This window comes from Mus pahari, chromosome 2 (assembly GCF_900095145.1).
Source record: "Mus pahari chromosome 2, PAHARI_EIJ_v1.1, whole genome shotgun sequence".
Lineage (NCBI taxonomy): Eukaryota > Metazoa > Chordata > Mammalia > Rodentia > Muridae > Mus > Mus pahari.
In genome coordinates this window covers 102,521,829-102,537,304 of record NC_034591.1, presented here as the reverse complement: position 1 = coordinate 102,537,304, position 15,476 = coordinate 102,521,829, and the positions used below count along the sequence as shown (strand labels likewise).

At 50.9% G+C, this 15,476-nt stretch overlaps 1 protein-coding gene and 1 pseudogene across 1 annotated transcript; one reads left to right on the top strand and one right to left on the bottom strand.

Moving 5' to 3' along the window:
- Positions 1-173: 173 nt before the first annotated feature.
- On the bottom strand, positions 174-805 carry LOC110317256 (annotated as a pseudogene).
- Positions 806-10,775: 9,970 nt separating this feature from the next.
- Positions 10,776-13,239, top strand: Egr4 (early growth response 4). The gene is made up of 2 exons (XM_021191838.2): positions 10,776-11,094; positions 11,408-13,239. The coding sequence occupies exons 1-2, from the start codon at positions 10,962-10,964 to the stop codon at positions 12,709-12,711; spliced, it is 1,437 nt and encodes a 478-aa protein (XP_021047497.2). The 5' UTR covers positions 10,776-10,961; the 3' UTR covers positions 12,712-13,239.
- Positions 13,240-15,476: the final 2,237 nt, after the last annotated feature.

Genomic DNA, 15,476 nt, shown 5'->3' with positions numbered 1-15,476 from the left:
GCTATCTAAAGACACATTCGGTAGTGTGTTAACTATACAAAAAAAGACACTGTACAGTTAAAAAACAAACTCACACAGCCTTACATTTCAATTTTTTTCTTTAAAAGGAGTGAATTGTGTACGGGGGGGGGGATTAAATGCTTTATAGACAAAAAAACTGTGCTAGAACCAACTTATTCATCATCATCTTCTTCTTCATCTTTGTCTTCCTCTTCCTCCATCCTCTTCCTCTTCCTCATCATCTTCCTCTTCCTTCTTTTTCTTGCTCTTTTCAGCCTTGACCATCCCCTTTTTCGCTGCATCAGGTTTTCCTTTAGCTCTGTGGGCAGCAGTATCCTTCTTGTACTTCTCCTTCAGCTTGGCAGCCTTCTCATAGGGCTGCTTGTCATCTGCTGCAGTGTTGTTCCACATCTCTCCTAGTTTCTTTGCAACATCACCAATGGATAAGCCAGGATGCCTGCCTTTGATTTTGGGGCGGTACTCAGAACAGAACAAGAAGAAGGCCGAAGGAGGCCTCTTGGGTGCATTGGGGTCCTTGAAAGTCTTTTTGGTCTCCCCTTTGGGGGGGAATGTAGGTTTTCATTTCTCTTTCATAACGAGCTTTGTCAGCCTTTACCATATCTTCAAATTTCCCCTTTTCTTTAGCAGACATGGTCTTCCACCTTTCTGAGCACTTCTTGGAGAACTCTGAGAAGTTGACAGAAGCATCCGGGTGCTTCTTCTTGTGCTCCTCCCGGCAGGTTTGCACAAAGAACGCATATGAGGACATTTTGCCTCCCGGCTTCTTAGGATCTCCTTTGCCCATGTTTAGTTGATTTTCCTCCGCGAGGCACAGAGTGGACCAGTGCCCATCCATCTCGTGCTTGCCCCCGGCGCTGTCTCTATGGAGCTCAATGTACTGCAATGGCTGTGAGNGCAGGAGCCAGACGCAGCCTCCTCACTCGCTCCACTGTCAATAAAACCATTTTTAAATTAAAGGTCCTCCGTGGCCCTAAGCATGTGCTGCTCTGCAGCCAAAGCCCGCTTCTCCTTTCAAACCCTGTTTCTCCTTTCTGGCCACTTCCATGACATTGATGACTTCTTTGCTAGCCATGGAGAACTTTGTTTCGCACCTTGAATTTCATCCCTTTGTTCTTTGTCTCGGACTTTGTATACATTGTATCTTTTGCCTGCCACATCCACCCTTGCAAAGTTTCTCCTTTTCTTGGGGTCACTTTTACCAGCCTTCTGAGTGCAATTCTAGTAGCAGTCCCTTGGGGATTCATCCTGCAGGATCCTGACTGGATAACTACTTCCTGCCTCCCCCTAGGCTCTCAACCCATCCTGTTCCACCACTGTCAGACATTGCACATTTTATGTAATGAGTTAGTGAGCGTGAGCGGGCAGAAATTTAAGTAATCAGTAAATATTTAGATGGATGGATCAATGAATGAAGGAGAGGAAAAAATGCACACACCTATGTCCGCCCACCTTTAATCGGTAGGCAGAGGCAGCTGGATCTCTGTGAATTTAAGGCCAGCTTGAGCTACCTTTTTAGTCTCTAGACTAGCTAGGGATACAAAATGAGACCCGGTCTCAACAACAAAGGAGGTGCCAGAAAACACAGAACACGGGCTACCCACTGTTTCTTTCTTCCTTTCAGAGGTATATTTTATATATATGAGTGTTTTCTCTGCATGTATGTAGGTGCAGCGTCCATGAAGTCAGAAGAGGTGGATGGACAGCCTGGAGCTGGAGTTATAGGTTGCCTCATGTGAGTCCTGGGAACTGAACTCCTGACCTCTTGCAAGAACAAGTGCCCTTATCTGCTGAGCCATCTTTCTAGCCCCAGCCCCCTTTCTTAGTTGAATAGATTGTGTCTCACCTTACCAATTCTTTTCTTTTCTTTCCCCTTGCTATAGCAAGTACTTGAGCCTCAACTAGTTCTTTTGTCTGCTCTAACTCCTTTTTGTTTTTGCTTTGCCTTGCTTTTGTGGTCATTGTTTTGAGATCATACCTCATGTAGCCAAGGTTGGCCTGCAATTCCCAATGGCCTGGAACTAATCTCCCTGTTTCCACCTCCTATGTGCTGAAATTACAGGTATGGGCCACCTCACCTGGGATGTGTGGTGCGTGGCATGAAACCCAGGGCTTTATGCCTGTCAAGTAAGCACTCTACAGACCTTGATACACTATGTCTCCAGCTGTGCTTTGATTTGTAAATAGGGTTGACTCACTGTGGAGTCCTGACTGGGCTGGCTTGAGTCTTGAGTGCTAGGATTAGACTTCTGTCACCATGCCTAGCCTTAATTCTAACTTTCCCAGTTCTTACTCTTTATTATGAGTATAGGTAGGTAGAACAAACACTGAACCAGGGCTTCATTGGTAAGGAAGCACGGGACAAGTTAGCCACATGTTCAAGGTCAGAGAACAAGCGAGTGGTGGAGCTAGGTTAATTCACTTCCCATTACTGCCAGCTTGATGTCTTTACTCCTTCATTGGTATCTCAGTCTCCCTGTAGAACTTGTATCCCTAACAAACGCAGAGTTCACTGGTTCAACCTTTGTGGGAGCTGGTGTTTGAAGTCCTATTGCAGTTCTTTCTTCTCCCTAGCTACCCTGTTCCAGAAACCCACTGCAGAGCATGGAGCAAACTGGCCTTGTTCTCAGCCCCTGCTTGCTGCTTGCTGCCTGGGAGGTGACCACAGGCCCTCTTCTTGTGCCTTGACTAACTGAAGTCCCTGCTGGTGCACGGCGTGAATATGTGGAACCCACTGGTTGCCAAGCCAAAAGTAGCTCCAGATTATTCTAGGAAACAAATAAGTTGTTTTGCTCTGGATTGCAGGGACTTCTAATTGGGGATTTTTATTTTGGGCAGTGTTCCTCGGAGCTGGCAGACAGATGGAGGAGGTGACTTGCTCCAGGGGCATGTTAAGCAGAGGGAACTACTGATTTGCCCTGGGGTATGAGAAGGTGCCAGGGCCTGTGGTGGCCCAGCTCTTGTCTTTACTGGCTGAGGCTGAGGCCTCTTGGAAGGCTTCCTGGTTCACAGTGGTACCCTCTTCTCTTAGAATGGCCCTGAAAACAAGTGCAAGCCACTAATGATGCCCTTAGCTGTGTGCTACCCTGCCCAGCAGCTGGAACACTGCCTTAGGAAACAGGGCAGGCCTTCCCTGCCTGGGACTCCCTGCCTGGGACTCAGAAGGAGCCTTCCTTTACCTTAGCAGTAGAGGGTAGCACAGGAATTTGCTAATGGCCAACCTTTTAGTCACCATTGAGAGCACAAAGAAAACCTGAGAACATTCTAGAAACTCTTTGCTTCCTGGCCCAGACTCCCTCATTTTGCTATTTTGTTAATCAAATAACAAGTTTAGTTATCTGTTCAAGGTCATGGAATAAGCAAATGGCAGACCTGGGCTGAACCCACTATCTCTGACTCCTAAGCATAGGGTCTTTGCAGCATCCGTGGGTCTTTGAATTCCCTAAATGTAGGCATTCTTTTTAGCTGATAAATTCCTCCCCCACCCCACCACCACCACCCCAAACTCACTCAGGTTGTATTTCTGTCCTTTACAGCTAGAAGCCTAGCTTGGTAGTGGACAGGATTTAGGAATACCGACAGAATACCCAGACTCCAGAATCATGGACCCATCTGTAGGTTGGTTATCTGGTGTTTTAGAGTCATGTTGGGTCCTAATATAATGACCAATCTATTTCAAAGAGGAAAACTAGCAAAAGCTGAGTCAGCGACAAAGTGCTTGTCATGCAAGTTTGAGATTCTCAGAGCTCACATGGAAATTCTGGATTTAGTGGCATCCTCCAGTGCTGGAGGAGGGTGGGGTGGGTAGGAGAGGGGAGGAAGGTATAAAGTTCAAGGTCGTCCTCAACTACATACTAAGTATGAGGCCAGCCAGGGCCACCTGCAACCTTAACTCAAACACTTAAAAAGGAAAAAAAAAAAGATGGAAGAAAGAAGGTGAGAAATAAAAAGATGTGCTCAAGTAAGATGAGAGGAAGCAGGGCTGGAGAGATGGATCAGTGGTTACAGGCACTGACTGCTTTTCCAGAGGACATGAGTTCAAACTCAGCACCCACATGGCAGCTCACAACTGTCTGTTACTCTGAGATTTGACACTCTGACACACACACACACACACACACACACACACATATATATATATATATATATATATATATATATATATATATATACATATGCAAAACACTGATGTGTGAGAGAGAGAGAGAGAGAGAGAGAGAGAGAGAGAGAGAGGATGCAGGAGGATGCCAGAAGAGAAATGATTGGTAGGGTGGGTGTAGTGGGCTTGACTCTAGTGTCTCAGTTCCGTTCCCAGACCCACCAGTCCACTCCAGCACCCTTCTTTTCTCCTGTTCAACCCATGTACTGAAAATCAGTGTTCTTAACATTCCCATCAGCTAACATACCCAGGGCTGGCAAGATGGCTCAGTGGGTAAAAGTGCCTGGTGCCAAGCCTGACAACCTGAGCTCAAGCCCCAGAGAACCCAGATGTGATTCCCAGCATCCACATGGCAGCTCACAGCATCTGTAAGTTGTCTTACAGATGTCCAGACCCAGGGAACCCGACATCCTCTTCTGTGTGAGATCCTCAGGAGACCACAGGGTCCCCAAGTGTCGCAGTTTCATTTCTATTGCTGTGATAAAATATCTAATTTAAAAAGCAAGGAAGAAGATGTTTACTTTAGGTCACTATTTGAGGTTTCAACCCATCACTGCAGAGAAGTCACGGCGTCACACACACAAATGCAATGAACAATTGTAGTGCAATGAGTCGTTGGTCTGGTTGGAGGCCTCTGGCTTCTGTGACATCACCAATATTGGATCCTCACTGGGACTCTGGGCTATCCTGTTGTTGCTCTGTGTCACGGAGATCCTGAAGCTTTGGATTTGTGGGACTGGCCCTTTCACACATCCCAACAGTTTGCAGAGGATACAGATTTCGAAGTGGGCCCACTCAGAACCCTGAATCTGAGCCTGGGTGGTAACTGAACTGGTCAGCACACAGGCTCTCCCTTAGCCACACCACCAGGGTGAGCGCTCCAGCATTGCTCCAGGTAGGCCACCCATCTGTAGGAGGCAGGGTCAGCTCTCTTGCTCTCACACCCTTGGGGCTAGAGAGCAGAGTGGGAGTTCAAAGAAAAGCTAACCTCCCTTACAGTGGGAGAGTAGTTTCTAGGATGATTAGATTCCTGCCCTAGCACTCATGGAAACCTGGGGCCCGCTGCCTGACTTGAGGGGAGGCTGGGCACATTATGGACACGCCTTCTATCCCTGCTGAAGCTTCATTGGCCTTCAGACTTGTCAATCTGGTAACCCCATCCTGCTTCTGTCCTGTTTGAAGTAAATCCTTCAGGAACTGGAAAAGGGAAGGGACAAAGAGGGAAGGGGAGAAGACAGAATGGAAGAAGGGTGAAGCAGAAAGTGAGGGGCAGGCTAGGATGCAGTGTCCCTGCGTCCTCATGGCCCCAGGAAGTGGGGCAGGGAACTGCTCTCAGCTCTGTCAGGAGTCACCATGGCGACCGAGCACTGGTCTCTTCATGATTAATACTCCCAGGCAGCTGTCTTCTTGGAGTCTTTTAAAATACACACAGTATTATTTGAACACAATGATATTTAGAGCAGAAAGATCAAGGTGGGGTGTGGAGAAAGAGCGGTCCTGTTAGCAGAGCTGTGGCAGGGGATGGGCTGCCTTCCCTGCCAGCCCTTCCAGGCTTAGCTTGCTCTCTGGATGCAGAGCTAACCCTGCCAGGTGCTGCAGCAGCATCACCATCTGAAGGGCCCTCACAGCACCTGGCATCAGGCTGTGTTCAGTGAATACTTGGTGAATGAAATCATTCATCCATCCATTCATTTATTCATTCATTCATTCATTCATTCATTCATTCATTTTGTTCGATTATCTAAAAATAAACTCCACTTTGCTTCTACCATGGAAATATGAAATGTCCTTTTCCTTTCTTCAACACACACACACACACACACACACACACACACACACACACACATCTTACTGCCACCACCATCAGATTAGCTTCTACAGCAGGCATCTATATGACCCTTGTGGTCTTGTCCGTGGTGGGCCTGACAGTCTTTCAGGGATCAGTGATGGCTAGGTTGAAAAGCTAGACGATCTTCCACCCACAAATATGTTTGTGTGAATCATTCTGTAAAGTAAACAATGTTTTAAGTGATCTTGTAGACTAGCCTGATCTCACCACTCTGCCCCCACCAGAGAACAAAAGTTACCCTGGGCAACTCACACAGCATCTCCAGTGTTTAGTCCTTGGCCCCCCTGAAAACAGGAATCTGCAGCTCCTTACTCCAAGGAGGTAAGAAAATGATACAATGTTTGCAAAGTCTAGGTGGATATTATTCCCCTTTTGAGAATGCATGTTTTCCTATCTGAGGTGTAGCCCACCAGAGCTCAGCGAGCCTGGCTTCCTTATCTTCAACCCTTCCCAGAGACCTTCATTCCCTTTGAACCCAGAGTGTCTTTACACACTGCTGAAAGTTCAGAGGGAAGGCAAGTGGGACGGTACAGTTGGTAAAGCTTCTCAAAGGAGAGGACATCGGGGCTGGTGAGATGGCTCAGTGGGTAAGAGCACCCGACTGCTCTTCCAAAGGTCCAGAGTTCAAATCCCAGCAACCACATGATGGCTCATAACCATCCGTAACAAGATCTGATGCCCTCTTCTGGGGTGTCTGTAGACAGCTATAGTGTACTTACATATAATAAATAAATAAATAAAAGGAGAGGACATGAACTTGACTCCCAGAACCCATGTTGAAAACAAACAAGCCAAAACAGAAACCAGTCAGGTGTGGTGGCACTGGCCTGTAGTCCTAGATCAAGTCTGAGGAGCTTGGGGGTCAGCTTGTCTTTCAGAATCAATGAGCTCTAGGGTCAGTGAGCAAACCTGCCTCACGAGATGGTAGAGAGCCATCTTAGCTGGGTTTCTACTGCTGTGGTAAACACCAGGACAGGAACTTGGAAAGGAATGGGTTTATCTCAGCTTACAGCTGTAGTCTGTCAGAGAAGTTGGGGGCAAGAACTCGCTGCAGGAACCTAGAGGCAGAGACTGAAGCAGAGCCATGGAGGACCACTGACTGCTTCCTGGAGTGCTGCCCAGGGGCTCACTAAGCTTGCTTTCTTATACAACACAGGAACACTTGCCAAGAGCAACAGAGCCCAGAGTGAGCTGGGCCCTCCCCACACCAGTCATTAATCAAGAAAATGCCCCAAAGGCATCTCACGGACAATCTGATCTGATGGTGGGGGGTTTTTTGGTTTTTTTTCTCAGTTGAAGTTCCCTTTCTCCAGATGGCCCAACCTTGTGTCGAGTTGACAGAAAATTAGTCAATTGAAGACACCTGACATTGACCTCTGCCCATATGTGCATGCACACATGAACATGCATGCACATGTGCATGCACAAAGTTGGAGGAAAAGGGAGCCACACTGGGAGGGGAATGCTCAGATGTCTCCCATTTAGTCTCTCCTGGTTCACAGGGAACCAAATACAGATAGATGCTCTTTATCCTCCAGGAGCAGTAATTCTGCATGAATATGTCACCTGATGGAAGTACACAGAGATGAGGGCCACCCGCACCCACCCACCCTACATGCACGAACACACACACACACACACACACACACACACACACACACACACACACACACCTTATTGCAATCACCCTGTCCAGTCAGGGTGTGCCAGCCCCAACTCCGAGCACAGTCTTCCTTTCCCCTCCTAATCTCTCCTCCTTTCCAGCCCTGCCCCAGGTCTGGCCTCTAAAGAGCAAATTAAGGTGACTTGGAGGCTTGTCCAGCACAGACCTAGCCCAACAGCCCTTGGCAGAGAGTTGCAGTGGCCTGGCACCTCACCATAGGACTAAGGGACTTATCCATGACTAAGAGGGAGGAGGGATGCTGTGGCAGAGGGAAGAACAGCAGAAGGAATGGGCAACCTGGGGCTGGCCAATCTGGCCCGACGGGCCACCCAGGGAGTCCTGGACACCTGCCTAGCCAAGCTCCTCACTTCCCCTCCCCTTAGGCCAAAAGATGCCAGAATATATGTGAGACACGTGTGCCCTTCCTGTCTGGTGTGGCTCACCCGGCCTAAGCAATGCATTCGGATTTGAGTCAAGCTCTGAGTCTGAAATAGAGCAGAAGAATTTCCTGTGTATTTGTGTGCATTCCTTACAAACAGGTTTCTTTTTTATACAAGGTTTTATGGAGCACGAGGCTGGCCTTGAACTTCTAACCTTCCCTACCTCTACCTGCACAGTGCTGGGATTACATATGTGAAGCATCACACCTAGTTTATGCAGGGATGTGGATGCTAAGCAAGCACCTACAACTGAGCTGTATCAACACCCCCCCCCACTTCTGTATTTTCGATATGGACATCGTGTGTGCTGATAACACAGCATTGGAACTGTGGCCATCATGGGACCACAACTGTGCATGGATGTAAAGAACCTTCACCCAGCTTGTAGACTTGGGAAGATTCATGGAAGTGTATCAACGAGTTCTGCAGAGGAGCGTGTGGTGGAGTTTATTCTGTGAACACTTGGAAAGTCACTGTGGGGTGGAGTGGCTAAGGATGGAAGTGTACCTCTCCAGGAGTGGCTGAAATCCATCAGAACCCGGAGAGGAACCCAGGGAATGACTACAGAGGATGCTGGGTGTTCTGCTATACTGAGTTTATACAGTAGGTAAGGGGGCACAGACTCTTGAAAAGGTGTAAGGGGAGGGAATTCTCAGAGATACCCTGGCAGTCTTTCTGTAGCCCACAACCCACAGGGAATTTGTCTCTATTTCGAGGATAGTGGAAATGAAGTAGGGGGACCTCAGACCTGCTACCTCTGCCCTCCAGTGCTCAGAGTCCCAGAAACTGAAGCTCTTTTTCAATTTTATGTTAAACTTAATAGTTTGGTCAAATTATTTCAGGCTGGAGCGGGGCCCCAGCAGTTAAGAGAACTTACTGCTCTTGCAGAGGGCCCAGGTACTGTTCCCAGCACCCACACTGGGCCACTCATAACCACCTATAACTCTAGGTCCAGGGGGATGTGGCACATCTGGGCTCTGTGGGCATCTGCACTCTCATGCACACACCCCCACACAGACACACAATTTACAATAATAAAAATAAATCTAAAATGTAAGACATGCTATTTCAAACTGGCATAATGGCCTTTAATCCCAGAAGCACCCAGTTCCCTGCAGGTAGCAGAAAAGGGACTGCCACAATTTGCCAGCTGTCTGTTAAAAACTGAATATCCTGTAGCTTAGACTTATACTCATTAAGAATTTATCCCATATGTGTTCACATTTATACAGTTAAGGACAATGACATCAACATTTAAAAAAAAAAAAAGAAAAAGAGTTGGAAGTCCATGTGTTTGTGGATATGAACCAATCCAACACTTCTTCAGGGTCTTTCTGTGCCATGGAGAACTAGTCAGTCTTAGAAAACAGCCTTAGAAAAGTCTTAGAAAATGGATCTTTGTCTTCAGACATGATGCAATCTCTCAGCTAGTTTTTTTGTTTAAAGATGTATTATACATGAGTACACTATAGCTGTCTTCAGACTCACAAGAAGAGGGCGTCAGATCTCATTATGGATGGTTGTGAGTCACCATGTGGTTGCTGGGATTTGAACTCAGGACTTTCGGAAGAGGAGTCACTGTTCTTACCCTGCTGAGCCATCTCGCCAACCCCCTCTCAGCTAGTTTTAGTGAAAAAAAATTTTTTTTCCAGAACAGTTTGAATGTTTGTATAGACAAAAACATTTTCCCAAAAACTACTCAAGAAATGTCAACATGGCTACCTCAAGAAAAAAAAAAAAAAAAGTGAAGGCAAAAGAAACCTTTACTTTTCAGAATGTACTCTCAACTTGGCATGATGACATACACCGCATGACTCGGGAGGCAGAGACACAGGCGGATGGATCTCTGTAAGTACAGGGTCATCCTGGTCTACACAGTGAGTTCCGGGCCATCCAGAGCGGCATGTGAGGCCCTGTCTTAAAAAAAGGATTATTCTTGTATACTAGTTGATCCCGCCCACCTCCATCATCAAATTTATCATTATGACGGTTTTTATATAATTTTTTCAAAGCACAGTAAAATGTTAAAACGGAAGCAAAGACACACACACCTAAATAAAGGCGATCTTTAAGGAACTGCTTATCTCAGGACCCCCGCCCCCCCCCAGTGCTTTCACATTTGGCTTTTTCAAGACTCAGATCCTCATGCAATTCAATCCTGCTTGTAACTTAAGTGCTCTTATCCGTTTCAGGGTTACTAAGTGTTCCCGGGACTTCATGTTATGTTATTTCTCTCCTTAGCAAGCTCACAGGTGACAAAAACTAGTATTAGGTGGGAACAAACGTTTTAAGTGGGAAACGACGGGTTCGAACCAGTGATTCTACGGACTGGAGGGCAAAGTACATCCCGGGTGCTCACACGCCGCTCAGCCCCTGCGGGGCGCACCCGTGGCCCAACGCACACGAGGCTCTACGCTCTGGGGACTCGCGCGCACGCAGCGGCGCGAGCCCGGCGGCAGCAACGTCACCGGCCGAGCTTTCCTTTTCGGGAGTCCCCGGCATACATCCTGTGTCCATGTTTGGTCATTTACGTCACGGCGCCAGGGCCGGGGCCTCCCGAAATGGCAGTGGCCCGGGGAGTCGGAAGCCCGGAGCCAGCGCCACCGCAGCTATATAAGTGGGGGGGACTGTAGGTTGGGGGAGCCCGGTTGCACTTTGGAGAAGCCAGGAGCCGCCGCCCGAGGCAGGTGCCGGCGAGCCAGGGCGCTGCGGCCCCCCAACCCTCGTGCCCCAGCCAAGCGCCAGGAGCCTGGAACTGGGGCGCCCGGATTCCCTGCCAGCCGCGCGCGCCCCAGTCCAGCGAGGCCCCGGGCTCCCCGCCGCCACCGCGCCATGCTCCACCTGAGCGACTTCTCCGGCCCCGACGCGCTTCTCTCCAAGCCCACCGAAGGCTGCGCCCACGCCAGCCCCGAGCTGCCTCGGCTGCCTGCTAGGGACGCTCCCTCGGCTGCCGCGTATCCTGGAGGTAAGGAGCGGGTCTGGGAACTCAAAGACTCTGAACGCGATGAGGGGTGATGGGAGAGGCGCGCGGGGTGGGGAGCGGTCCCCAAGCGCGCGGTACCGTTCCCACCCCCACCAAGGCCACAGGCGCCTGTGCGGGAGCCCTGTGTATGCGCGCCCTGTGTATGGGGGTCCCTCCGCTGCAAGATCGGAAGTGCACGAGGCGCTCTGCAGGTGCCTTGCGCCAGGAGGGCTCGGGTGGAGGGGGTCGCGGCTGCAGGCTCCGAGGCACGCCCTTTGAGGTGTGCGGGGCTGATGCGTGGTCCCTCCTTTGGCAGGCGACTTCTTGAGCTGGGCTCTGAGCAGCTGCGGCGCCGGGGGGGACTTAACAGATTCCTGCTTCCTGGAGGGCCCTGCACCCACGCCCCCTTCGGGCCTCAGCTACAGCGGCAGCTTCTTCATCCAGGCGGTTCCCGAACACCCGCACGACCCGGAGGCCCTCTTCAACCTCATGTCTGGCATCTTGGGCCTGGCACCCTTCCCCGGCCCCGAGGCGGCAGCATCTCGGTCCCCCCTGGATGTCCCTTTCCCCGCGGGCCCTGATGCCTTGCTGCCGGACCTCTACTCCCCAGATCTGAGTTCGGCCGCCTTCCCGGAGGCGTTTTGGGAGGCCGCCCCTTCGGCGGGCGCTCCCTCGCAGTGCCTGTTCGAGCCCCAGCTCTCCCCGCCCGACGTCAAGCCGGGGCTGCGGGCGCCTCCCGCCTCGCCAGCGCTGGACGCTGTTGCTTCGGCCTTCAAAGGGCCCTACGCCCCCTGGGAGCTGCTGTCGGCCGGGGTCCCGGGGAACTGTGGGTCGCAGGGGAGCTTCCAGACCACCCCGGAGGCCCGCTTCTCCGCGGTAGGGACCAAGGTCGAGGACTTACTGTCCATCAGCTGCCCCGCCGAGCTCCCGGGCTCGGCCGCCAGACTCTACCCGGCAGGGGCCTACGACGCCTTCTCGCTGGCCCCAGGTGACTTAGGGGAGGGGACCGAGGGCCTCCCGGCGCTGCTGACCCCTCCGGGCGGGGAGGGAGGGAGCGGCGGCGAAGGCGGAGAGTTCCTGGCCGCCCCTCCGGCTCAACTGTCCCCTCTGGGCCTGCGCGGTACCGCCACGGCGGACTTCTCCAAACCCCTGGTGGCCGATCTCCCGGGGGGCAGCGGCGTGGCGGCGCCCTCATCCCCGGCCGCCTCCTTCCCCGCGGCCAAAGCCCGACGCAAGGGACGCCGGGGCGGCAAGTGCAGCGCGCGCTGCTTCTGCCCGCGGCCGCACGTCAAGGCCTTCGCCTGCCCGGTGGAGAGCTGCGTGCGGAGCTTCGCGCGCTCCGACGAGCTCAACCGCCACCTGCGCATCCACACGGGCCACAAGCCCTTCCAGTGCCGCATCTGCCTGCGCAACTTCAGCCGCAGCGACCACCTCACCACGCACGTGCGCACCCACACGGGCGAGAAGCCCTTCGCCTGCGACGTGTGCGGCCGCCGCTTCGCGCGCAGCGACGAGAAGAAACGGCACAGCAAGGTGCACCTGAAGCAGAAGGCGCGCGCGGAGGAGCGCCTCAAGGGCCTGGGCTTCTACTCGCTGGGCCTCTCCTTCGCCGCGCTGTAGCCGGAGCTGGCCCCGTAAGTCGGGGGCGCCGGGTGCTCGGCGCACGCGGCACGGTCCGGCCGGTCCCTCGTCCCCCGCTGCCCCCCCTGCCTCTTCCACGCACGTCCGGGGCCACCCGCAGTCCAGCTCCAGTTTCCCCCGAAGCGCCCGCCGCTCACGCCCTTCAGCACGGGTTCCGCGGACAGCGCCCGCTCTTCCCGAGCCGCCTTCCTCCAGCCAGCCGCTCTGGGAACAGTCCTCTCGGTCCACCCACAGAGCAGGCACTTCCTTGGGACTGAAGAGAGTGTTTTTGTAACTGGCGTACGCCCCACGCCTCCCTCTTTATCCCTCCCCAGAGACAAGCTGGGGATGTACCGAGCCGGTCTCTCAAGAACTTTGTACAGCAAGTCCAGCAAGTCTTTGGATGTGATGTTTTTGCTTTGGGGTTATTTCCTTTCTGTTGTTCATTTTTTGTAAAGCAGACGCTACTCTCAAGCATTTGACAAAACTGTTTATTTTTGCAATTAAAATTATTGTGCTAAAAGCTTACCGAATCTGCCTTGTAAAACAACTCTTAACAGTGCTCTCCTAACTTCTCTCCCAGGACAGTATATGCCAGGATATGGGAAATACCCACATGATGAGATGCAGGTCTCTGACAATACTGACAAACACTCCTACATGACACTATGGTGCACATTAGGCATTTCATAAATATAAGGGAATAAATTGATGTACTTCTTCACTGATGACTTAAGGACTAGCAGTGTTTCTGGAACCAAAAGTGGAAGGCAAACGTAGTAATGTCATGATGTCCACTAGGCCTCCATCTCCAGGACCATTCTCAGAGCAGGAAGCAGTCAGTGCAAGTCGATTACTGTGTAATCCAACTGGAAACAACCAGGGTCAGTTATCCTAACTCCAAAGGCAGGAGCTTGCTTTCCAGTTCCGGAATGGAAGGAAGGATGAGCCAGCCTTCGAAAAGGGCTTCCTTTCAAACAGGAAAGATTTGGCACTAGAGGGCGCCCTGGGCAGTAGAGGCCGATGCATTTTAGTGAAATGTGACTACTCTGTCAGTATTTGCTACCACAGATACATCTGTTCAAGAATCACATGCTGTAAAGACCAAAAGGGTCTCTGGGTTTATCAAGGCCAGACCCGAGGCTGTGAGGAACAAGCCAGAGGCTCCTGGGAAAGCCCTCTCCAGGAGACGACAGTCCTTTTACTAAACAGCCAAACTCACGGCACAGTCAAAACCCTTCCCAAAACTTTAGATCCAGGTTAACCGTTTATGGTTTCGGGGTGCAGGCACGCACAGAAAACCATGATCCTGCAATAGGGAAGGTGGGACATGCTCTTTATTCTCTTGATTTGCTCCTCAAAGTCTTTTCCACCTTGGGCTGTATAAAAGGCCTACAGTTGCACCTCCTGAATGACAGCTGTATGCTAAAGCAAGGGTAGGTCAACTCAGCTGACCCCTCAGGGAGAGAGGGAAGGAGGCAGGGAGAGAGTATTTAGAGGTCAACTTTAATGTTCTTCAGGAGCAATCTACTAGGGGTTTTGTTTGTTTCTCTCTCTGCATGTGTGTACATGTATATGCATGTGCGTGTGCAAGTGCATACCTTTGCAGAAGAGGATGTCAGATGACCTCTGTCACACCTCACCATATGTTTTTTTTTTGTTTTATTTACTTTGGATGCATAAATGTTTCTGCCTGAATGTATGCACGTGTATTTGGTGCCTAGAGAAGTCAGAAGAGAGTGTCGGATCCCCTGGAACTGGAGTTTCAGATGGCTATAGCGTACCATGTGGGTTATGGGAATCAAACCTCAGTCCCCAGCGAGAGTGACAAGTGCCCTTAACCACAAGGCCGCCTTCTGCAACCCCCTTCCACAGTAGTTTTTCACTCTTTCTTTATTATTATTTTTTTCTGATACGGTCCCTCAAAAGCTGAAGGTCGGGGTTTTGGCTAGAGTAGGCAGCCTGTAAATCTCCTAGATGCCCCTGTCTCCACCCCTCAACCCTGGGCTGCATGCACCTACAAGTTATTAGTGGCCATGCTCGGCTTTTACTGTGTGTACTGGTTATTAAAATTCAGGCCCTTCTGCTAACACAGCAAATGAGCTTACCCATGGATCATCTCCACAGCCATCTATCTTGCTTAGTGATTTTGTTTTGCTGAAGAAATGTAGATTTCTTAAAGGAAAAGGGAAACCATCCCCAGAGTAGGAGATACTCCAAAAGAGAAATACTCTGTCTTGGTTTTTGAGATAAGGTCTGTCTCTCCCTGGACCAGGCTGACTGTCCTGCCAGTGAGGCCCAGGGATCCCCCTGTTTCTGACTCCCCAGCTCAGGTATTATAATCTGCCCAGATTTTCTTTTTTAACCTAGGTTCTGGGGCTGGAATTGAAGTCATGCTGCCAAGGCAAGCACTTTACCAACCAATCTCTCTCCAGCCCCCAGCTACTCTTGAACCAGGAAAGACCACAGACAGATGCCTGGATTGGTGCCCCTGCTTTCTCAGCCCCCACCCCAATATGCTTGCCCTCCACTAACCTGAGATTAAAAACGTACCCCCCTATAAGGGAGCCCCTTAAGCAACGGGTGAACAACAACAAAGCATCAAGACCTCCCAGAAACTAAACAAGATTCACTAGGCCCCGCCCTTCCTTCCAGAGTTAGCCTGAGAAGACTCTGACTAGGTGAGCAGCCAAGAGGACTCGGAGACTGGATCAGGTGCCCGAGAGCAGCCAAGCTGCCTGGATGAGGTTTAGAGCAGCTGAGGC

Coding starts and splice junctions, on each gene's coding strand:
- Egr4 (XM_021191838.2), top strand. CDS start 10,962: ATGCTCCACCTGAGCGACTTCTCCGGCCCCGACGCGCTTCTCTCCAAG. Junction 11,095..11,407: donor GGCTGCCGCGTATCCTGGAG/GTAAGGAGCGGG, acceptor CTCCTTTGGCAG/GCGACTTCTTGAGCTGGGCT.